Below are 26244 nucleotides of genomic sequence, written 5' to 3'. Positions count from 1 at the left end.
GCAAGGGGAGACCAGAGATTAGAGCTTAGATGAGCACTTGTCATGGAAATAATGATAAAACAAAGACACACTCGCAACATCTCTTCTGTGGGGGAGAGGTTGCAGGGAAAAGAAAAGAGCATCCCCCACTAAGCCACAAAGTCTATTTTGTACTCTGTCAAGACAGGATAGGCTGTTTTTAGCAGCTCCTATCCAGATGTGGCAGCAGTACTTGTATGTACAACATTTTAAGCTAGTTAATAAAAATGGGTTCTTTTTTTAAAAATATTTTTAAATACTTTATAAAAATGGATTTATGTTTCTGAATTTTGTTAGTTGGGAATTCATTATTTGTATTAAATCATGGCATAGTGTATAAAGTACTTGGTAAAATTCAGTTGTATAGTGCCACTTTTCTGGAAATTGAAGGTTCAATCTTCAGTGCGAGCGAAAGTTAAAATACAATTGCAAATTAGTTGGGACTCCTAACCAGTCATGGAATGAGAGCATGCTGACCTCATGGATTGAATAAAGGGATCGGTTTGAAATTCCATGCAGATACAGAGTTCAACAGAGAGATTCTAGAGTTCAAAGATTCCAGAATTCAACAAAATACACCTGATAATACAACTGATAAAAGTGGGTTAATTTTAATAAATATTTATGATTATGCCATGTATACACTCCAGATTCTATGTCACGCAAATTTGTTAAGCTCTGTGTGATATAGATATAATAAAATATAATGAAAAAAGACAATAACTAGAAGTACAAGCATAAAATTTACACAGTAATTGTCTGTATTTTTGAGATGAGGTGTTTTCATTTATTGAGATTGTCGGACTGACTTTCTCATCTTGGTTGTTATAGTCACAACGTTTCGGCTGTTTTGCCCTCCGGCCTTCATCAGGTGTTTTGTATCGAACTGGGGAACCGTTTGTTAGGAGTCTCGAACCCAACCCTTTATTATTATTACGGGGGTACCATGTTTGGACTCCAGCTAGGCTCTGGGACATAGTTGCTGATTCTCTGTTTTGAATGTTACTTTTCACTGCCTTCATTCAAGATTGAACTCAGTACCTTTGGGTAACTGTAAACTTTGATACAACGTCTAGGACCACTTGGCTATATGTCACTAGGACAATTCTTAGTTGGTTTTTGTTAATAATAGAGAGAGAAAACCTTGAATAACAACACAGGTTTAACATTAACAAAACCAACTAAGAATTGTCCAAGTGACATATGGCTGAGTGGTCCTAGACGGTGTATCAAAGTTTACAGTTACCCAAAGTGCTGAGTTCAATCCTGAACGAAGGCAGTGAAAAGTAACATTCAAAACAGAGAATCAGCAACTATGTCCCAGAGCCTAGCTGGAGTCTGAACACGGTACCCCCGTAATAATAATAAAGGGTTGGGTTCGAGACTCCTAACAAACGGTTCCCCAGTTTGATACAAAACACCTGATGAAGGCCGGAGGGCAAAACAGCCGAAACGTTGTGACTATAACGACCAAGATGAGAAAGTCAGTCCGACAATCTCAATAAATAAAATTTATACATTTCAATTATAAAAGAGAACCTATAAAAAACTCTCACATGTGAGATGTGACACAAACGCATTTCAGGTGAAAACATTATTATGTACTTGCATGTCATGTTGAAATTGGTATAAATTAAAAAAAAAATTTATGAAAAATAATCCGGTAAAGATGTGCTAGATCTATTCTCCACAAAAAATTATAGTCACTAGCAATTGGACATTTTCTGTTTTCAATAGTGGATTTCAAGGAAAGCAAGGGAGATAAGTCAATATGTCATACTGAATTGGTTGCACAACTTTTTCACTTTTAATAAGTAATAATATTCCATTTTTACTAGTAATTACTTTTTTACTGGATTATTTTTCTAAATGTTTTGGAATTTGTACTACTTTTGACAGCACACATTTTTTTTATTTATTTTTTTTTTATTCAATTTTCACCCCAAACAAGGCACAGTGCCACTTTGAAGCAGGGGGCTACTATCAGGGACTTAATTAGCGGGGTCATTATGAAGGGAGATGAGTAGAAAGATGTTTGTTAACATTATACTTGAACTTCTGCATATCAGTGCAGTTGGGAAAGCAGAATCCCGGAAGGGAGTTCCAAAGATCCGCAGTTCTGGGGAAGAAACTATTGGAGTAAAAGGCTTTCCTGCACCTAGGGATCTCTACTGTAAAGGGATGAGACTTAGTAGCTTGTCGGGTTTGTCGGGGGTAGTTACGTCGGGGAGGTACAAGTGTTTGCAGTTCGTCAGAGCATTCACCATTAAAGTATTTGTTGAACAGGCAGAGGAATGCAACATCTCGTCGATGGGACAGAGGCTGAAGTTTAGATGACAGTTCAAGACCTATCAGGTTGGCAACTCTCTTTTGAACCCTGTCCAGGAGCAAGAGACAAGCAGCAGATGCACCAGCCCAGATGTGACAACAGTACTCCATACATGGGCGAATGGTGGCCTTATAGAGGTATAGGATACTGTCAGGCGTAAGTAGTTTTCTAGCACGGTAGAGGGAGCCAACCTTCCTTGCAGCAGCCTTGGCAATGCTCTCAATGTATCTATTCCAGTTCATATTCCCTGTAAACGTTAGGCCATAAGTATGTAATAATGTTTTCACTTGAAATGCGTTTGTTTCAGATCCCACTATTTTGCAGAAGCAGCAAATCTTGCATTTCATGGCATAATAGAATTACATATGCTTTGGAAGCACAAGGTAATTTTCTGGTTTCTTTTTTGATCCTAATTTTAGATCTTCGTTGTCTCATCGCTCCTACAAGCGAAACATTGATCGGTCGAGTTTCCACCACAAGTGCCATCATTGCGGCAAATCGTTCCAGAAACCAAGCCAGGTGCTACGGCATATTCGGATACATACAGGTAGGACAGTCTTTAATTATTTTTACTGATTTGCTCATAAAACATTTGAGTTACTTGCATACTCTAGAGATCTTCACCATATGCTTGGAAACAAAATTCTACAACTTATCAGTCTTGGGCTGGTCTTTCGACTGTCAGGAGTGACATGCCAATCTTAGCCCTTATCTAGTCTTCCCATCTCTTTAATGATTGTCATCTTGATTTTTCTTGAATAAAATTTTCTTGATATGATTTATTTTATGGAAATTGCTCCAGACAAGGCATGGAGCCACTTGATGTATATAAATAGTTAACAACAACAAAAGATGATTACCACAAAGACAAGGGATGACTATTGGTCTTAGTTTTGAAAAGACTATGGCTATAGGTAGGAGGAAAACAATCAGCAGGAAAAGAGTTCCACAAGCCTGCAGTTCTTGGAAAGAAGTTATTGAAATAAGAAGCTGTGTTACACTGAGGTATCAAAACAGCAAATTGATAGAGACCACTAGATTAATGAGTTAAACAAGCAAGAATAAAAGAAGCATTGAATCAATCAGACAATTTTGAAGAATATATGCCTTAATGGTATTTATAGAAAAGACTGAGACTAGCAACATCACGTCTGTGAGAGGGATGTTGCAGAGAAGAAAGGATGATGCTAATCAAATTACAGATATGTTTCTGTATTTTATCAAGAATCCTAAAATGGGACAGAGATTCACCAACCCAAATATGACAGCAATAATCCATACATGCTGCAATGATCTACAAGTGAATGATAAAAAAAAATTATCTCTATAATAATGACCCTGTTCCTATGTCAGTACGACTGTTATCACCTGTTACACCCTGTTCAGAAACATAGACTGATCCAAATGTAAAACAAAAAAAATAATAATAATGTAATATTTATATGATGTCACTAACATTTTTTTTTGGGGGGGGGGTTATTATCACTCCTAATTTCTCATAGCTGTCAACATATAACTATTAATGCCTTGCATAATATTATGTTTGAAGATAAATATGCATACAACGCATGACTGACACAAAGCAGTGCAAGAAATGAGAATATTCACAGTTGATTTGATGTAGACATTTTATTTATAACGAAGCAACATCTATTAATTTTAGTCCGATATTACTTGAATTTGTATATCACAACTATCATAGATAGAAGTAATATATCTCCATTTTCATTTACGTGGGTTCAAAATCTTAATGATGCCCACCAGCATTTGTCTCATCCTGTTCTTACATCTTCCTGTGAGAACTCACATAAGAGTTAAAAGTGGGCAGGTAACACCACCTGAAACAGAAAAGGAGTTTGTTTCTTTTGATCATATTTTATCGTTCTAGCAATATTGTTAATATTTATTTATGTTTAAAAAAATTTTTTTTTTTTAAATCATTGCAACATGAAATACTTTGGAAAAATACTAAGAGAAAAATGTTAAATCTATCTTCCATAAAATAAAGCTACGTCCATGATAGGCAAAGATATCTAATATATGAAATAAATCAGTCATTTTCTTTATTTTCGTCATCAATAACTTCTACAAAATCAGCATTTGATGCGGATAAATCAGATTTTCTTGTGAATCATAGCAGCATAATGTTAAAAAATAAAATGAATTTGATTTAATTCCTTTCAGAAAATATTTTGACTGGATCAGAATTATTTTCATACAGTTGCCATCTCAAAAAAGAGAAAACAATATTGAAGAAACAGTTGGATGTAGATACCTACCTTTATTCTCACATGGACAGTTTTTAACAAATGTAAAAGGGTAATACAAAACATATAAGGTAGTACTTAGTATAATATACAAAAGTGTAAAACTACTAAAGAGAGAATACAGTATAGTCCCAATGCAATGAGAAAAGGTACATGTGTTACCAGGGTGGTAGACAGAGAAGATATGTGACAAACATAAAAGAATGCTACAAATACAAATATGTATATTCATTTTGGCACTTGTACAGTTTAATCAAGACATTAAAAAATGAAAATATCGAAAAAAGGTTATATTGTACGTATCCATTTTGGACTGAAGATCTCCGAAAAAAAATTTCATTAATTTGATCGAATAGTTTTTTTTTTTTTTTTTTTTTTTTACAGTGAAAAAACATGTTTTTATGGCAGCATGTTGAAGGTAGACATCTTTGAATTTTTTAAACACACCATGGGGGAGATAACTCAGTTTAAAGCACCGACACTCCCTCCCCATCTTTAGTACCCACTTTTCTTCCTAAAAATCAAACCTTTTGCTTGATATCATAACAAATTGCTTTTTCGCTGTAAAAAAAAAACAAAAAACTACTTGATGAAATTAAGTGAAATTTTTTTTTGGAGAACCTCATTCAATAACAGATACGTACAATATAATTTTTTTATAATATTTTTATTTTTTTATGTCTTGATTAAACTGTACAAGTACCTTCATTTTTTGTGGACTGTTATCCTCAGCTTCAGAGTTGTTGTTTCACCATGTTTTGGTTAACTTATCTTCTGGCCTTCTTCAGGTGGTTAACTGCAATGGGATAGGAAAGCTGAGTCTTATAACTGTACCCTCAGTAATTATTGGCTTCCATAGTTGTTGTGGTCTCCTTGGGGCCTGAGGTGCACTGGATATAGGAGTTCAATCTCTATAGTTCCAGGTGAGCACTGTTTGAAGATAGTGGTTTTAATCCAATTCAAAGTAGGCCAGAGGATTAGTTGACCAAAACATGATGAGATAACAACAACTATGGAAGGCAGTAATTACTTGAGTACAGTTACAAGACTCAACATTCCTATCCCATCACGGTTAACCACCTCAAGAAGATCAGAGGATGAATTGACTGAAACGTGGCTTTCTAAACTTACAAATTTCATATATTATATATATATATATATATATATTTTTTTTTTTTTTAATCTTTTGAGATGAGGCTTCATAATTTGTGCATTCATTTTTTTGTAGATTGTTATCTTCATTTTCATAGTTGTTGTTGTTTAACCACGTTTGGGCTAACTCATCGTCTGGCCTTCCTCAGGTGGTTAATTGCGACAGGATAGGAATGCTGAGTCTTGTAACTGTATCCCCAGTAATTACTGCCTTCCGTAGTTGTTGTTGTGTCACCATGTTTTTGGCTAACTAAACCTCTGGCCTGCTTTGGATAGGATTGAAACCGCTATCTTCAGGAAATGCTCACCTGGAACCGTAGAGACTCAATGTTTCTATCCACTGCGCCACAGGCCCTGAAGGGTGATGAAGGTTAGATTTATTGTAATACATGGTACTACTATAATACATGAGGCGTTCCAAAAGTAATGCCTCCTATTTTTTTTATTCTGCCTGAATGGATTAGAGAGGATTGCAAATTTCATGGTTATGATGACTGCACTTATGCATTCATGATCTGAGATTTTCATAATTCTATTGCAGATATTAATGGTGTGAGACTTTAAGGAAACAAACCCTGTCATAGAGGTGCGTCAGAAACAGAGACGTATCATTGAATTCCTGGCAAAAGTGCATTGAGAATGGTAGTGACTATGTAGAAAAATAAATTCTGGAGCACAAAAGGTTGCTCATTTAAATGGTACCATTCCTGTCTTCGTAGCTCTTCAACTTTTTACTTTTTGAAACGATCCTCATGTAATTTTTATGCCCTTCCATATTTTTTCAGGTGAACGTCCATTTGATTGTAAAATGTGTGATAAAACGTTCAATCAAAAAGGTGCTCTTCAGATCCACATGACAAAACACACGGGGGAGAGGCCACATATATGTGAATTTTGCTCAGCAACTTTTTCGCAAAAGGGAAACTTACGAGCTCACATCCAGGTTAGATTCATTTTTTATTGCTTTTTATGATTAAGTGAAAATTAAAGTATATACGACGTGCCTTCAATAAGTTTCCAGACTTTTTAGTACAGGCATTTAAAATCGTCATAGACTCTTGAAAATTCAGTACGTTATTGCTATACATCTTATGAGATGACTGACCAATTTTTATGATTTTAGGTTTAAATGAACAGAAATTGGAACAGTGTTGAATTTCAAAAATACAATCTGGACGTGAGGACACTGTAGAAGAGTGATATGCAATAAAATTCTGTTTTGAACTTGGATAAAATGCCGCAGAAATGTATGGAATGCTTCAGACTGCTTTTGAACCATCTTGCATGTATCAAGCATCATTTTGTGAGTGGCATAAGTGATTCAAGAAAGGCAGTGAGTCTGTGAGGGATGATGAGAGGTGTAGGAGGAGCAAGGAAATCAGAACCCCAGAGTTGATTCACAAAATAAAGAATTTCATGGATAAGAACCATAATCTGTCTATAGAGACAATAAGTACACAGTTTGATGTCGGTGTGGGAACTGTACACAGTTATTCACGAGGAACTGAAGATGCAGAAGATTAGCGTGACGTTTGTCCTAAGGGTGCTCCATCCTTGTTACAGACTATTTAACCAAGATAGGCATCAAGACAGTGCCTTACTCTCTCAGATCTTGCTCTCAGTGACTTTTGGTTATTCCCTAAGCTCAAGGAAAACCTTAGATGCTGTCGTTTTTAGACAATTGAGGAGATGAAAGAGGCTGTGATGAGGGTCATTGACACGCTCACACAAGAGGACTTTCATGAGGCCTTTCAGAAGTTGTTGAAACAGTACAACAATTGCATTGCAGCCGGAGGAGATTACTTTGAAGGGGACTAGAGTTTCATATATGTACTCTCAATAAAAGTGCCTATATGAAAAAAGTCTGGAAACTTATTTAAGGCAACTCATATATTTCTGAATTAATTATTTTAATTCTAAAGTTGATCAATTATTTTAAAATCTGTTTAAATAAATTTTACTTTATAAAGTTATGTTCTAAAATTCGTAATGAACGCTAAATAATTTAGAAGTGAATCCTACACAGGTAAATATATGAGCATATAAACATACCTAACATTAAAGAAGAAAATTAGGTGAAAATAAAAAGTGTATATATTTCTAAATTAATTATTTTTAATTCTAAACTTGATCTATTATTTTAAAATCTGTTTGTATTAGTTGTAAGAGTAAAATTAAAAAAATGAAAACATTGAATTTCAAGTAAAACAATGGTATTAACTTAATTGTCATGTCGCAATTATGAACCTATCCATAAATTATGAAAAGCAATAAGGCAGAAAATTAATTATTAATGAAAACCGTTTTTGATGACGATTAATGAAAATTGAGTTTTAGCAGAACTCAATTTTTGTTAATTGTTTTTATTAATAATTAAATTTCGTCTTTATTATTTTTTGTAATTTTTGAATATGTTGAAAGTAAACCCAAGATCCACTTTCTACTCTCCTTAAATTATAATATGGGGTCGAGTTAATAAGGAAACCTTTTGAGATTCAAACCAGAAATAAATGTCCGATCATATTTTCTCTGATTTTCTTTTTTACGTCTTAATGATTTTCTATCTCATTCAGGCTTCTCTCTCTCTCTCTCTCTCTCACACACACACACACACACACACATACACACACACGCACGCACGCACGCACATACTAGCAGGTCACCCAGTGTTGCCCAGTTGTAAATATGCTTAAATATGATATTTTTATTAATACAGATTTCATATTTTTATTATATTGGACCCAATATATAGCAATGATTTAAAAAGTAAAAAAAAATGACTCGTATGCCACCACGAGAAGCGAAATCAAAATGTTTAGCTTACAATTTACTTCCTTTGACATTAATGTCTGAGCTATGAAGGCATGTTTGCTAAAAATTAAAACATGAACCAATAGCTATTACGTCACGCATGCATATTCGTAATGCCATTGTTCGGCCTTCACCTGGCAGATTTTAATTTTTTATTTTTCACACTTTTGCACCGATTTTCCCTGGCTAAAACCCAAATATAAAGTTTTGCATGGGTTTGAAGACCCTACATATGAAGTTTCATGTCTGTAGACTAAAAACTAACAGGAGTTTGGTAGACAAAATTTTTAAACAAATATATATACACATACATAAATATCACATACATACACATACACAAATAGCTAGATCTTTTGCAGATAATTCAATGACTCATTTATTAGGTTGGTGCAAAAATAATGTTGTTTTTTATGTATATAGTTGAACGCCAAAAAAACAAGATTATTTTTGCACCAACCTAATATAACAAAGTTGTATTTTCTTTTTAAATAAATAGAAAAAAAGGTTTTTAATATGAATATCAATACATACACACACACAAAAAAAAATTTATAGGAGTATATATATATATATATATATATATATATATATATATATATATATATAATTTGCATTTTGATTTTTAATCCATCTGGATTTACAATTAAAAACTCACGGATTCTTGCTTACCCATCATGTTTTATGGATTTATCTGAACTCCATCTAAATATCCTGTTCACCTTTGCACTTTTGCATTCCTTGAAACCTTTTCATTATCTTTTATGCAAAAATGATTTGCTTCATATGTTGCAGTTTCAATTTATGCACTAAACAGCAAAATCATATTTTTTTTTATAAATAATATTTTTCTAATACTTTTCTTCTGAAGAGAAGAAGGCGTAAACTCTGGAATAAGGAATTTTCTAAATATTCATTGTTTTTTCTTTGTCGAATAATAAATTAATTGGAAAAAACAATTCACAACTTAAAAATATTTCTTCCATTTTAAACTTTTGAAAATGAACAAAAGTCTTTCATAATTTTTTTTTGTAAAATAATGCTTTCTTGTTTTTTATATTTCAGCGAGTACATTCATTATGTAAAGATGCTGATGGACCAATTTTCAAATGTGATGATTGCAGTTGTGTCTTCCGAAAACTTGGCAGTTTAAATGCCCACATTAGTCGATCACATTCAGAATCGGCGGTAAGCTATAGTTTTGATTTAGCATTCAATAACTTGACAAATATACCCAGTGAACCAAGTGCAAGAGAGATACAAACAATTGTACTTGAAGGGAGGGGTAAAATCTTGAAAAGATCTCTCTGTTGGAATGTATGAGATAGCAGATAAATGTCTGACAACTGCTAGGATGCCCCATCTTCAGCCAGAACAAATGATAAAACTTTTTTAAAAAGTGTTAATTTCCAAATAAATGTGAATTATAAATAAAAGCAATTACATATTTTCTCACCATTTTATAATCTGGACAAAATAATGAATCCATTTTGAATCTGTAGATCTCTTGGAAAATTGTATAAAATTCCTCTCCTTGCTTTTAATAAGTTAGTAAATTTATTTTTCAGTTCTTGTCCAATATTTCCCCTATATTAACAAACAAAAATGAAGAAAAATCGGAATGCTGTATATACCTGTGACTAAGTAAAAATAACGTATTCCAAAAGTCATCTAAATTGACCAAGTAATTTTATTTTTAAATAAAAAAAATGAAATTTTATGAGTGACTGTTCTGCTCAACATTTAAAAAAAAAAATGTCAAAAAAAAAGGGAGATAACTAAACATTAATTCATATGAAGTAATCACACTTATAATGATTTTCTTTATGAAAATAAAACTACTTGATCAATTTACATGATTTTTGGAATATAATATTTTCATTTCATCACGGGTACATACGACATACAGATTTTTCTTTATTGTTACTTTTTAATAGTGGGGAATTTTGACAAGCACCATTTTCGTTTTTTACTCACTATTACAGATATATATATATATATATATATATATATATATATATATATATAATAAAAGGAAATCCACTATTTGAGAAGCAGTCGATATTCAGAATTTAAAATTTAACAGTTGGAAAGACCATTCAAGTGCAAAATTGATTTTAATAAACATCTATTTATTAAAATTAAATTGAAAATATTTTTTTTTTTTTTTTTTTTTTGCAAATTTTCAAATAGCAAAATATTCTTCTTCGGGAAATACAGACAGTTTTTTTTTTCTTCTCTCGTATCATGGGGGAGGTAATTTTTTTAAAACTCACCTGAGATATTGGTATATAAAAGTAATTTACTTATAAATTGTATAAATCATTTTCTAAATGAAAGTACTTGATGTAAATAAAAAGGCTTTTTACTTAGTTAATCTATATGCATATATTTATCTTACACGCATGAACAGTAGAATTTTATTGACAAAAAATATGACAGGCAGCAGTAATATGTCTGTATGTAAATGAACTTTTGAATGCGTTTGTAAGATTGACAAGCTCTCACTATATTTAGAAGCCAGTAGCTAGTGTCTATACCCAGAGTTTGTTAACCTTTCAAGAGTATTTGTAGTATCTGTAAGATTTCTGTGTTAAGTTGGATCTTTTCCTAGCAACAGCAATTGAACGCTCACATATATAGATAATGTGAAGATGTGCCTGGATCCTGGAGGTGACTTTTTCCAAGAGTATTTGTAGTAGTGTTATGACTGACAAGGGTTCCTGTGGCAAGCTGAGTCTCTCACTAGCAAAAACATTTGGGTGCTTGGTTATATAGATAATATGGACAGGTGCCCAGCTCCAAGAGGCAATACTTTCTAATTGGTTAAAATCAAATAAAGGCAAATGCAATTGTGTTCGAGATGGGTATATTTGCTGATGACACCATGCTCTATAACAGACATAAGGGTAAAAACGAATGTACACATATTCAAAGCAATATGCAGAAGCCTTAGAAAACAATCTCCAGTCTTTTTTTTTCTTAATTTTCTTATCAGTTTGTTCAAGTTGGTAATGAAGCATCCTAATGGATGCCAAACATTCACCTACTAACTCAGATATTCCAACCGAGAGATCTTTTTAAGATTCTGACCATTCCTTTTAATACAATTCTTTGAATCTCTCTCTTACACTTAGTTCATTAGGTATATTTACCAGGTAGTTTTTGAAATTCTATTTCATGTGTCCAGTTCATCCTATAATAACTGGAATGATAGCTATCTTAAGATTCCAGTTTCTTTTCATGTCGTACATACGACCTCGGTATTTCGTTATCTTTTCCCTTTCAGCCCTGTTTAACCCAGCATCATGGGGGGGGGGGGACACTAACTTTTACTAAGGTTGCTTCTTTTTCCTTCTTGTCCCATATCACTTTGTCAGGTTTTATGGCTCCGTTTTCGAGCATAACTGTAGGAATTGGATAGTCATAGTGGATGGTGCATAACTTATTTCCGACTGTTATTTCTGGTATATGTTCCCAGGATTTGCTGCTACATTTGATATTCAACTTTTTTTAGATGGTACAGTGGGGATAGTTACACACTCCATTGTGTTGGGTTGTATAGTAGCCATTCCCCTGCAGAATCTTACAATTAGATGTCAAGTGACTCACACTCTCTACTTCTATGTAGCAAAACCTGCACTTACTATCATTGCTAGACCTTTTATTATATATATATATATATATATATATATATATATATATATATATATATATATAAGTAATTACTTTTATATACCAGTATCTCAGGTGAGTTTTAAAAAAATTACCTCCACCATGATACAAGAGAAGAAAAAAAAACTGTCTGTATTTCCCGAAGAAGAATATTTTGCTATTTGAAAATTTGCAAAAAAAAAAAAGAAATTTTCAATTTGATTTTAATAAATAGATGTTTATTAAAAATCAATTTTGCACTTGACTGGTCTTTCCAACTGTTAAATTTTAAATTCTGAATATCGAGTGCTTCTCAAATAGTTGATTTCCTTTTATTATATATATATATATATATATATATATATATATATATATATATATATATATATATATATATATATATATATATATATATATATATCTGTAATAGTGAGTAAAAAAACGAAAATGGTGCTTGTAAAAATTCCCCACTATTAAAAAGTAACAATAAAGAAAAATCTGTATGATGTATGTACCCGTGATGAAATGAAAATATCATATTCCAAAAAGCATTGGTCATTAAGCCTTGATTTTGGGCAGCCATTATAATTCTCTCCTGATCGTAGTGGAGCAAACCTCTTTTCAGCCAGTCTATAAGACCTTCTTTATCTATATAGTCCTGGGTGAATTCATCCAGAAAATATTTGGCATGTTTTTTGATTTGCACATTCTTCCAGTTTTTTTGCAATGGAAGTTCTTTGTGTATTTTTAGCAACTCTTTTGGGCTATTTCCGTAGCAGACTTATTTTCTGATTCTGTCTCATTTGTAAGACAGTCTTGTCTAGAATGTTTGGCCAGTTTTGTGATGGATGTAGTTCTGCTGGCTCTTGTTTCATGGTGTTCGTGCACCATTTTGAGGTTTAGTGGAATGTAAATCGATATAAACATTCAAAGCTACTAAGATTAAGCTTCGTTTCTTTAACAATTACATACCTTCTCAACCACTGATAGCCAGGACTTATAATACCCTACCTGAAAGCTCATAGTTCAAACTCCTTGGTTTAACATTCACAGGCAACATGAAATGGAATAAATACATTGAGGACACTGCAAAAACTTCTGCAAAAGAAGGTGGGCTCCCTCTACTGTTTTAGAAAATACTCATACCTGAGAGTATCTTGTACTTCTACAAAGCCACCATGGAGTATTGTTGCCACATTCTGGCATATGCATCTACCATGTGTTTTTCTCTCTTAGACGGGGTCCAAGACAGAGTCTTCTAACTAATCAGTACAATTCCCACACCGACATCAACTGCACACTTTTTGTCTCTATAGACATATGACGGTCCTTATTCATGAAATTCTTTATTTGGCCAATCAACTCTGGTGTTCTGACTTCCTTACTCCTCCTACACTTCTCATCATCCCTCACAGACTTCCCACCTTCCTTGAATCTCTTATGCCACTTAAAAACTGATGCTCAATTTATGCAAGATGGTCCAAAAGAAGTCTGAAGCATTACATACATTTTTGTGGCATTTTTTTTCCAAGTTTAAAACAGAATTTTATTGCATATCCTTCTTCTAAAGTGTCCTTATGTTCAGATTGCATTTTTGAAATTCAACAGTTGTGACAATTGGGCTTTAATAGGGTGTATTCCGATTCCTGCTATAGCTATTCATTTGAACCTGAAATCATAAAAAATTGGTCAGTCATCTCATAAGATGTATAGCAATAACATACTGAATTATCAAGAGTCTATGATAATTCTAAATGCCTGTACAAAATAAACCTGGAAACTTATTGAATGCACTTTGTAGATTCTCTCTACATTTTTCAGACACGTCGCCTCTCTCACTCTCGAGTCCAACTGCTAGAAACTCTGTTCTCTTCCCCCAACATTGTGACATAATCTCTGTCATATCATTTGACACCTGCATTTCTAATGCATTTTATCTAGGGAACTAATCTTTTGAACCTCCGCCTTAACCATTCCATCTGCAGGTGATCTATTTCTGTTTGCTGCCAGGTTATCCATACATGTATACTGAAATTCATACTAGTTAAAACAATCTCTACTTACTACCATAGGGTCCCAATATATAATGTAAGTAAGATTCCTTGAATTTCAAATTCTTCCTACAATAAAAATTATACAATAGATTTTTGATGAAAATTTGAATAAGGATTCGAGACATTTACTTGTATATATCTCTATCTTTATAAAGGAACATTTATTTTAGCAGATTTAAAAAATAATTTATTAACTTTAGAATTAAAATGATTTAATTATATGTACTTTTATTTGCACCTAATCTCTATCATTATTATGTTAGGTCTATTTATATATTTATTTTAGGTTGGTGCAAAAATAATGTTGTTTTTTGACGTATATACATCCGATAAAAAAACGGCATTATTTTTGCACCAACATAATATGTACAGGATTCACTCCTAAACTAAAAAACCGGTCATTATGAATTTTGGAACACAGCTGCTAGGTGTAAAAGATTCAAATGTGAGCTGTATTAAGTTTAACTTACTCCCCCCCCCATGAAGTTTTATACAAAGGGGAAAAAAGGAGGTGAAACACCTCTGTGAAAATTCAGATACTGTTGATTTTTGTCCTATTTTAACAATAATTATTAAACATCAATTAATATTCTCAAAATTTCGATTTCTTTGGAGTATTTCGAGGATTTTTAGAGGTAATGATATGAGTACAACCTCCCATTTATATAATCAAAGCAATCAATTCAGCAAGATTCCATGAATTTTAATTTCTTCTTAAGACCCCTTTTTGCTTAAGATTTAAATTTTAGACGTTTTCCAAAATCAAAATCGAATATATTTTTTGATAAAAATTAGAACAAGAATTCTAGATATAAGGTTTAGTATCTTGATTTTAATTTTTTTGATAGAACATAAAAGTGTTGAAAAAATGTTCTCTTTAGGGAATTAATTTTATGGGTATTTTTCTGGCATGGGTATTTGCTATACATGAAATATTTCTGATATGTAGGTTTTTATATGAAAATATAACTATATTAAATTTGTAATGATTTTGTGATATACTAAATATGCTCTTATTCTGTTAGGATCTGTCAACACAGATTGAGGTTCAACCACTTGCTGACAACGATAAAGTCATCCATCAGATTATTGAACTCTCAGTGCAATCTGCAGCCAAAGATCTCAACGGAGAGGTAAGATCAGTTTTGTTTTCATCTTAAATATTTAACAAAGGATTTAACCAATTGAAAGGTTCTTGGATATATAGAAAAAAAATAAACTATCTGATTTTGATGAATATAATATTAAAAAGAAATATTTAATGTGTTTTAAATGTAAAAAAAAAATATTTTCTATGGTAATATTAAAGGGAAATTGGGGATATATCTACAAGTGTGAGAAATGTAAAAATTCGAAATTGGAAGCAACATAGAGGAGTAAAAAAAGGGAAATTGGAAGCAACATAGAGGAGTAAAAAAAGGGAAATTGGAAGCAACATAGAGGAGTAAAAAAAGGGAAATTGGAAGCAACATAGAGGAGTAAAAAAAGGGAAATTGGAAGCAACATAGAGGAGTAAAAAAAGGGAAATTGGAAGCAACATAGAGGAGTAAAAAAAGGGAAATTGGAAGCAACATAGAGGAGTAAAAAAAGGGAAATTGGAAGCAACATAGAGGAGTAAAAAAAGGGAAATTGGAAGCAACATAGAGGAGTAAAAAAGGAAATTGGAAGCAACATAGAGGAGTAAAAAAAGGGAAATTGGAAGCAACATAGAGGAGTAAAAAAAGGGAAATTGGAAGCAACATAGAGGAGTAAAAAAAGGGAAATTGGAAGCAACATAGAGGAGTAAAAAAAGGGAAATTGGAAGCAACATAGAGGAGTAAAAAAAGGGAAATTGGAAGCAACATAGAGGAGTAAGAAAAATGAAATTGGAAGCAACATAGAGGTGTAAGAAAAATGAAATTGGAAGCAATATACAGGTGTAATAAAAGATAAATTGAGAGCCATTCATTTGGGTTGCGCTTGCAGTTGCTTGCCAGTTGAGATTCCGACCTCAATAGTCAGCCTGGAAAAAACTTTATCATTCTGGTGACCTTTTATCTGGCAGACTGAGGTTCTCATTCTGGGTGGTCCTAGGAAGTTCACCCTCACAGGCCTTGCCTCCCATCTTTTGGGTAGAGTACATCTATTGCTAACTGCAATTAGTAGCAGTTATGATCTCCAGAATCATGTCATGTACTTCTCTAACATACTTTTGTTGAGATGCTTTTGTTAATTATATACCACTGTGTTTGTGTTGATCATTACTGGCCTGCAAGGCTATAACACTTTTTTAAGGGTTAAATTGAAAAGTTCATTAAAAAAGGAACCTCAAAGAGGTATATCAAGCAATCTATTTAATAATACACTAAGGCAATTTCATGTTTGTATGTAAGTTAACACCTACCACTCTTTTTTTTTTAAGGTGGGATTGCCCGATTGTCAAACATGCTTCTCCCCTCCCCCAATTAAAAAAAAAACAACTGATGTCGCTAACACAAACTCTAACTAAAATACACTTCTTTGCTCTTCGGGCTAGGATCAAAGTGCAGTATCTATTCTGTTCAAAGACGTTCAATAATATTTTGAGATCTGCATTCATGTCAGACGTCTATAGAATGAAAATATGTCAGAAACTTCTTTGAGATAAACTTCTATAAATAGATATATTAACTAGAGTACTTAGATAAGTGTGTTTCAGTTTGAATAAAGGTGGTATGATAATATTGTGCGGTTTGCATTTATGCTGAATGTTTGAAGAAATATTTTTAAGTATGACAAGAATATATTACTGCCACGCTTAAAAATATTTCTATAGACATTCAGCATAAATGAAATGAAAAATACATGTGTGAAATTTCCATGAGTCAAGTTAGTAATAATAATAATAATTAACTTTTTTATTGTTTCTTATGTTTTTTTTTTTTAACTTTTACTCAAGTTAATTGAAAATTGGTAAATATTAGTTCATTTTTATAAATTAAATTAAAAAACAAAATTTGATTGGAAGGATTATTTGTTTTTTTAAATATTGAATGTTTTTTTTTTATAATTTGTATTATTTGTATTTCCATTTGTATTTCTATTTTTATTTCCATTTTCATTTTTATTTAAATTTTCATTTCCATTTTAATTTCCAGGCGGAATGTATGAATGCTGATATTCTTCAACAAGCTCTTGAGAACAGTGGTCTTCCAAGTGTCAACATTGGAGGCGAGCAAGATGAAAACGAGGATGCTAGTGGAAATATTGACTCGGTGCCGGCCAGTCTTGCTCAGACCATTACTACTATGGCCGTACATGATACAGCCACAGGATGCATCAAAAGACACACTATACGCAAAGTGAGTTCTTTTAGCAAATGCTTAATGTTTGGCTTATTAGTTTAAGTTTGGAATAGTATTATTGTCACTAAGTGAAAAAAAACTGAATGGATACATTTTAAATATCCCCATTCTTGTTTCTCAGTTAAATTCCTATCCAATTCTTTTCTACCCAGTCATTGAATGTTCCATACTTATATTTCGGCAATTCTGTAGTATTTGGGCAAGTGCCATATTTTTTGGTATGTTTCACTAAACTGTTGCCAAGTGGCGCTTTTCGGTCAAAGAACAGGGGACGATTACTCTAATATTTTTTTAATTCGAAAAAAATGTTTGATTTAAATTATTAATTTGTTGTTGACCCTTCAAAGTTGCTTTAATTAAAAAAATGTTTCATTAAAATTATTTATTTGTTTGAAAAAAAAACCCAAAAACTATTTATTTTATAAAAATCCAATGTTGCTTTAATTACAAAATTGTTTTATTGAAAATTATATTTTCGTACGCAGACTTTTCAATCAACAGGTGCCACAATTAGACTTCAATTCAAAAAATGTTTCGAAAAAAAAATGCAGTGTTGTTTTAATTCGGAAAAATGTTTGATTTAAATTATAAATTTGTTGTTGGCCCTTCAATGTTGCTTTAATTTGAAAAATGTTTCATTAAAATTATTTATTTGTTCGGAAAAAACACAAACTATTATCATTTTATAAAAATCCAATGTTGCCTTAATTACAAAATTTTTTGATTATAATTATATTTTCTTACACAGACTTTTCAATAAATGTCTTTACAATTATATTTTGATACATTTTTATACAATAAATGTTTTGGTTTTCAAATATTTTTGTGTTTGACAAAAAAAATCTTGTTTCTTATTTATTTGGCCAAGAAGAAATTGGTGTCATTGCCCCCTAACACTGGCGCTCACTCGCATACTGCAGTAGTGCCAAGATTTCTACTTGATCATGGCTTGATGGAATGAAAGCAAACTTTCTCCATGCATTAAATAAAAAGTTCCGTTCAAAATTCTGTACAGATTCACACATTTGAAGGAACATATTTTTGCTAGTCTGGAAGAATTTTATCGTAAGGAACGATTATATACTACATTGCATTCCCTTCCCAAAGGGGGGGGGTAAATCCTGGGAGTATGGTATTATGAATGAACATGTACTCCATTATCTCCTTCCCCCAAAGAGGAGGTAATGTCTGGGAGGATGAAGTCTTTGCTACAGAGTAGATACTATACTATCATAAAAAAGAAGAGGTAATGCCTGGGAGGATGGTATTAATGATAAAAGAACAAGTACTACCCCCCCCCCCCCCAAATGTAGAGGTAATTCCTAGGAGAAAAATGAGAATTATGAGGCTACCAAAAGTAAACCTAAAGTTCATTTTTCTACTCTCCATAAAATTGTCAAAATTTCAGAGAGGACGTATTGTGGATTAATCTGAAGGTGAATGGCATACATAAACTCTTATCTGGTCAGCTCATCTCTTTGGTGGTCGTTGTTTGGTAGACTTAGTGAGTGTCAAATAACTGCAAACCTGGGGATTCCACTTTCCAATGTTGATCAAGTAGTTTTCCAATAGACCAGAGGGAGAGGGGAAGGATCATTATCGCTTTATCGACCAGAAGCTTCTAACAGAAGTTTTCTTTATTATTGATAATAAGCATGTCTATTCACTTCTACTGTGTCTGTCTATACATTGAGAGTAAGATTGTCTAATCACTTGTTATTTTTTTTTAATTAGTTTTCAACTTGAAATACAAAACTTGTGAGAAAATCATTTTTTAGTCCTAATTCTATTGAACTGTACTCACAAATTTATACGGCTCTGGGAAGCATATTTTTGCTAGCCTGGAAGGATTTTATCATGATGAACAAACTGCCCATCCGCAAGAAGGAAGTAATGCCTGGGTGTATGGTATTATGCTGATCAAACATAGCCTACAGTAATCCCCTTTCCCCTCAGGGGAGGAGGTAATATTAGAGAGATGATGGTCTCATAACAATAAAACAGATACTACTCCACACCCATCTCCCTTAACCAAAGGAGAGCAAATGCCTAGGAGGATGAAATTATTGCCACAAAACAGGTACTATACTATGAACGTCCTCCCGTGAAGGATGTTATCATGATAAATTAACAAATATCCCCCCCCCCCAATTCCTTGGAGGATGGTATCACAAAAACAACAGATACTACATTGTTCTCCTCTTCAATTCAACATCGACAGATAGTTCATTAGTCTGAAAGGAAGATTAACACTTCATCCTTCATCGCCAGCAACTTCACTGCTAGATCCAGACCCACGAGAAATGGCATCATACCGTGCCAGCCAGTTTCGGTGCCTTATCCTCAACTAATTGCACTTGCACGATGGCACCCCTCCTTTTGGAGATGTCTGTCTTCCTCTGGTGCCGGCTCCTGATCTCTGCAGCAGATAAGTATGGGTGTTGCAATGTTTTCTTTGCTCTGATGTCAGATGGCATTGACATTTAATTTGACATTGGACGCTCTGTCCAGTTCTCATCATTTCTCTTAAGCCACAACCACATCGAAGCTTTCTCAGCTGTTGTTTGGATTTCTGTTACTTGTTTCAAACTGTGTGAACCCGAATTGACTTCTTAGTAGATGAACAAAACCGTTCTCGATGAAACCTTGGGCTCCTACTCCAATATGGCAAAACTCCACATCTCATCCATCTTATTTACATCTTTCGATCAGTTTTTTGTACTGTTTGTCTTTTCTTTCCTCAGCAGCTTTGATGTTGTTTTCCCAACTTACGGTCAACTCCATCAACACTGTCTTCTTCTTATCTTTGCTCCACATCACTATATCTGGATGTTGAGCTGTTGTTATCCATGGGAACACAAGTCGTGAATCCAGATCAACTGCTAACTTCCACAAACCCTCCCATCTGTTGTCAATCTGAAATTGTATATTAAACTGAATTGAGCATTAATAGATCGTACAATTAATAGAAGTAATAGTATAGTTTTTTATTATGATTTTTAAACATTAGTTATGATTGTGAAGAGTGTTCAAAGAAACAAAAGTCTAGAATATTTTTTTGAAAAAAAATATGCATGTAACTAGAGAAATAATTAAAAAATGGAAAGTTGTAATAATCAAAGCTAGGAAACACATACCAGAGGGCTCATATTTTGCTAGTATATCTCTACCCCCCCCCCCCTTCAAAAATAAATGAATAACAATTGATAGTATTACCCCTAAACAGGAGAAGGTGATTCTTAGGAGAATGGTATCATAGCCATAGAACCCCATTAAATTGAACATGGAAAAATAGTGCATTGGTTTGAAATATTATAGTAAACAGAAATGAACATTAAAAGAGAGTACAATAGTACAATTAATAAAAGTAATAATATAATTTCGGCTTCAAATAGACAACCCAATGCTATCAGATAAACTTCCTGAACTAAAATGTACCAAACATTGATGCTATTGTTTTTGTTTCCTTTCTTTTTGTAAAACTCAATCATGTTCTGCAAAGCCATAAACAAAAACAATTTCCCTCTGTAAATCAACCAAACTAAATAACATGAATAAATATTTGAAGATATAAAGAACTTGAAGCATAAAAACTTTTATTAAAATGACAGAATTCAGGATTAAATAACTCTAAAATGATTGACATCTTGTAAAACAAAACAACCTAACCGATCAGGCAGACAGACATCAAATCTCCATTAGTAATAAATGTTCTCTGTATATTTTCTATGTTGAATTTTCTCAAACATAAGTTATGGCAAAATCATTTTCTGTTATTCCTATTATTTGTATTCTTCGGACTACTGTTCTCATCTTGAGTGTTATTTTCACAACATTTTAGTTGATGTAAACTCCAACCTTCTTCTGTTGTATCTTGTCAAACTTGGGAATCTTTCTGTCAAACTCTGGAATCTTTTTCTTGAACTCTGGAATCTTTCTGCCGAACTCTGAAATCTTTCTGTTGTATTAAAACAAGAATTTACATGGAATTTCGAATGGAACCCTTTGTTTAATCCATAGAGATAGCATGCTCTTGTTCCATCAGCCATGACTGGACTAAGTAATTCATAATTATGGCATAATGGATAAAGTACTTGCTAAAATTCAATTGTAAAATTACACTCTTCTGGAGATTGAAGGTTCAATCCTCAGTGTGGGTGACACTCAAAATACAATACATAATATTTTGAAAAAAAACAAAACATTCAAGATGAAAATTAAAACAATACGAATAATCAATCCTCATCTCAAAATTTCAGGAATGTCATTTTCTGTTGCAATGATTTTTTTATTTTTATTTTTTACTTTGCATTACACTCTAAACAAACCTTTCTTATTCATCTTTCAGGTGAATGGTGTAAGATGGCACCAGTGCACATATTGTTCGAAAGAATTTAAGAAACCTAGTGATCTTGTCCGACATATACGCATCCATACGCACGAGAAGCCTTACAAGTGCAACCAGTGTTTCCGTGCATTTGCAGTAAAGAGCACCCTCACTGCACATCAGAAGACCCACTTGGGAATAAAAGAATATAAGTGCGAAGCGTGCAATAAGATGTTCTCTACATTGGGGAGCCTTAGAGTTCATTCGCGTTTACATACTGGTAACGTTTTTCTCCTTTGGTTTTATTGAAACGGACACATTTATTAAAATAGTTAGTTGGGCTACCAGTTTATTACAAAATTACCGAAAGCGGCGTCAAAGCAAATCCGTTCCTTCCCTTTTTTTCTCTCATGCGTATATCTCCTCTGAACATGTACTCTTTTTTTTTTTTGATCTTTCTTTTTTATTCTTATCCTTTCATAAACATATATTTATTAAAAAACCTTTTATTTTTATAATTTCATAAACATATATTCATTAAAAAACCTTTTATTTTTATAATTTCATAAACATATATTCATTAAAAAACCTTTTATTTTTATAATTTCATAAACATATATTCATTAAAAAACCTTTTATTTTTATAATTTCATAAACATATATTTATTAAAAAACCTTTTATTCTTATCCTTTCATAAACATATATTTATTAAAAAACCTTTTATTTTTATAATTTCATAAACATATATTCATTAAAAACCTTTTATTTTTATAATTTCATAAACATATATTCATTAAAAAACCTTTTATTTTTATAATTTCATAAACATATATTTATTAAAAAACCTTTTATTTTTATAATTTCATAAACATATATTCATTAAAAAACCTTTTATTTTTATAATTTCATAAACATATATTCATTAAAAAACCTTTTATTTTTATAATTTCATAAACATATATTTATTAAAAAACCTTTTATTTTTATAATTTCATAAACATATATTTATTAAAAAACCTTTTATTTTTATAATTTCATAAACATATATTTATTAAAAAACCTTTTATTTTTATAATTTCATAAACATATATTCATTAAAAAACCTTTTATTTTTATAATTTCATAAACATATATTTATTAAAAAACCTTTTATTTTTATAATTTCATAAACATATATTTATTAAAAAACCTTTTATTTTTATAATTTCATAAACATATATTCATTAAAAAACCTTTTATTTTTATAATTTCATAAACATATATTTATTAAAAAACCTTTTATTTTTATAATTTCATAAACATATATTTATTAAAAAACCTTTTATTTTTATAATTTCATAAACATATATTTATTAAAAAAACCTTTTATTTTTATAATTTCATAAACATATATTTATTAAAAAACCTTTTATTTTTATAATTTCATAAACATATATTTATTAAAAAACCTTTTATTTTTATAATTTCATAAACATATATTCATTAAAAAACCTTTTATTTTTATAATTTCATAAACATATATTTATTAAAAAACCTTTTATTTTTATAATTTCATAAACATATATTCATTAAAAAACCTTTTATTTTTATAATTTCATAAACATATATTTATTAAAAAACCTTTTATTTTTATAATTTTAAAAACATATATTTATTAAAAAACCTTTTATTTTTATAATTTCATAAACATATATTTATTAAAAAAACCTTTTATTTTTATAATTTCATAAACATATATTTATTAAAAAACCTTTTATTTTTATAATTTCATAAACATATATTTATTAAAAAACCTTTTATTTTTATAATTTCATAAACATATATTCATTAAAAAAACCTTTTATTTTTATAATTTCATAAACATATATTTATTATACAAATTAAAAAAAAACCCTTTGATTTTTATAATTTCATAAACATATATATATTTAACAAAATTTTTTTTTATTACATTTTCACTCCAAACAAGGCACATTGCCACTTTGATATAGGGGGCTACTATCAGGGAAATACGCGACAGGGGTACTATGTAGGGTGTTGGGCAGCAAGATGTCGGTTCACGTTACACTTGAACTTCTGCATGTCAGTATAGTTGGGGAAGCAGGGACCCGGAAGGGAATTCCAAAGTCTAGTGGTTCTGGAGAAGAAACTACTGGAGTAGAAGGCTCTCTTACATCTAGGGATCTCTACTGTGAAGGGGTGGGATTTAGCTGCTTGTCAAATTTTTCGGGGGTATTTACGTCGAGGGGGTACAAGTGCATGCAGTTCGTCAGAGCATTCACCGTTAAAGTACTTGTAGAACAGGCAGAGGGATGCAACATTTTGTCGATAGGACAGAGGCTGAAGCTTAGATGACAGTTCAGAACCTATCGGGTTGGCGACTCTCTTTTGAACCTTGTCTAGGAGCGAGAGACTAGTAGCAGATGCACCAGCCCAAATATGACAACAATACTCCATACATAGGCGAATGGTAGCCTTATAGAGGTATAGTATACTTTCGGGCGTTAGTTACTTTCTAGCACGGTAGAGAGAACCTACCTTCTTCGCAGCGGTCCTGGCAATACTCTCAATCTAATTATTCCACCTCATGTTTCCTGTGAACGTTAGGCAGAGGAGTTTAAAAGATGTACTTTCAGATAAAGAGTCTTTGGCTATAGCTATTCGTGGTAGAGACGGTTTCTTGTAATTATTGAAGGAAACAAGTTTAGCCTTGGTAGCATTGAATGTGACCATCCATTTTTGTTCCCATTCCACTACAGATCGGAGGTCATCCTCTAGTGTTTCTGTCATTTCTTTAGATATGTGTTCATTTGTTTTCCTGTCGTGTCTGTTATAGAGTGTGGTGTCATTAGCATATATACTCATCTCACAGACAATTTTGTCAGGGAGGTCATTTATGAATATTAGGAATAATAGAGGTCCAAGGATAGACCCTTGAGCCACTCCCGCATTTATATCATATATATACATTTATTAAAATAGTTAATAGAGCTACCCGTGGATAACAAAATGAAGGAAGTTAAATAAATGTGTGCATAATATATTTCTTTTAAAAACTCTCTCGTTGCCTTCACTGTTTTCTGCCCACTCTAGCAATATGTTCAATGTAACAGGAAGAAATGTAACAGAGCTGCTAGTGCTGGTAGTAGCAGCAGCCGCAGTCGCAGCCGCCGCAGCTGCATGACACACATGCAAATGGCCGAGCCAGTGCACAAAGTAACATCACAGCGGAGGAAGAGAGGGAAAGAAAAAGAGAGAAAAATGCATCACGTGGGCCAAAAAAAAAATGCGTTTTGGGTGAGATAGAGGTGTGGCTTCATGGTGACGGCAACAGATCTTTAAGCCATGCTAGAGCAGCAGGGTTTTGTAAACTACATTGCAGACAAGATAAACTAAGACTTTTAAATCGAGAGGCCATGCGTTATTTTGGAAGAATCCAAATGCATTTCATTTCAACTGAAAAAGCTGAGTGGAATTTCGGTTATAGTCAGCTAACATACTTCCTACATTCCGGCGTAGCACTACCGGAAGTGGTAACAAGGCAAATCAGTTTCCTCGCTTTTTTTCTCTCATGCCTGTATCTCCGCTGTGCATGTGCTCTTTTTTAATTATGTTTTTCCGATCGTTTGTTTTTTATTCAATTATCATTGAAATGCTTTTCAGTCTTATTTTAATTAAGAATTATTGAAATTAGTTTTGTTATTTTTAAGAATTATTGAAAATACTTTTTATGCTGTTTTTTTTGTTTGTTTGTTTTTTAAAGGATCATTGAAAACACTTTTAAAAATCTTTTTAAACTATTTTGGGGATATTATGTATTGGATACTTTTTTTTATTATGTTTGAAATTTTGTTATTTTCATTTCAATAATTTCATTTTGTTATTTTCATTTCAATTTCATTTGTTATTTTGATTTCAATAATCTTATTTTTATACTTACGTAAACATGTATTTATTCTATAAATTCAAATAAAAAACTTTTCTTTTTATAATTTCATAAACGTATATACACATTTATTAAAATAGTTATTAGGACTATCGGATAATAAAATGGAGAAGTTAAATAAACGTGTGTATAACATATCCAGTTATAGTTAGTTAATGTACTTCCTAATTTCTGGTGTAACGCATCGAAAGTGGTGTCAAAGCAAATCAGTTCCTTCACTTTTTTCTCTCATCCCTATATCTGGCATGTGCATGTACTCTTTTTTTTATTACGTTTTTCCTATCTTTCTTTTTTATTTTTTATACTTTCATAAATATATATTTATTATATAAATTCAGATAAAAAAAAAACTATTTTTAAAATTT

At 31.9% G+C, this 26244-nt stretch overlaps 1 protein-coding gene across 1 annotated transcript in view; it reads left to right on the top strand.

Moving 5' to 3' along the window:
- LOC145284833 (zinc finger protein 236-like) overlaps positions 1 to 26244 on the top strand; it is a 113924-nt gene that overhangs the window by 33053 nt on the left and 54627 nt on the right. The window contains exons 5-10 of the mRNA XM_080133809.1: positions 2767 to 2894; positions 6552 to 6709; positions 9640 to 9762; positions 15308 to 15415; positions 17399 to 17602; positions 21954 to 22212. Coding sequence (XP_079989935.1) covers positions 2767 to 2894; positions 6552 to 6709; positions 9640 to 9762; positions 15308 to 15415; positions 17399 to 17602; positions 21954 to 22212 — 980 coding nt within the window. The remainder of the gene's footprint in view (positions 1 to 2766; positions 2895 to 6551; positions 6710 to 9639; positions 9763 to 15307; positions 15416 to 17398; positions 17603 to 21953; positions 22213 to 26244) is intronic.

The sequence above is a fragment of the Euprymna scolopes genome, chromosome 9 (assembly GCF_053919585.1).
Source record: "Euprymna scolopes isolate OS-2025 chromosome 9, ASM5391958v1, whole genome shotgun sequence".
NCBI classification, from domain to species: domain Eukaryota; kingdom Metazoa; phylum Mollusca; class Cephalopoda; order Sepiida; family Sepiolidae; genus Euprymna; species Euprymna scolopes.
This window is presented reverse-complemented; position numbering and strand designations above follow the sequence as displayed.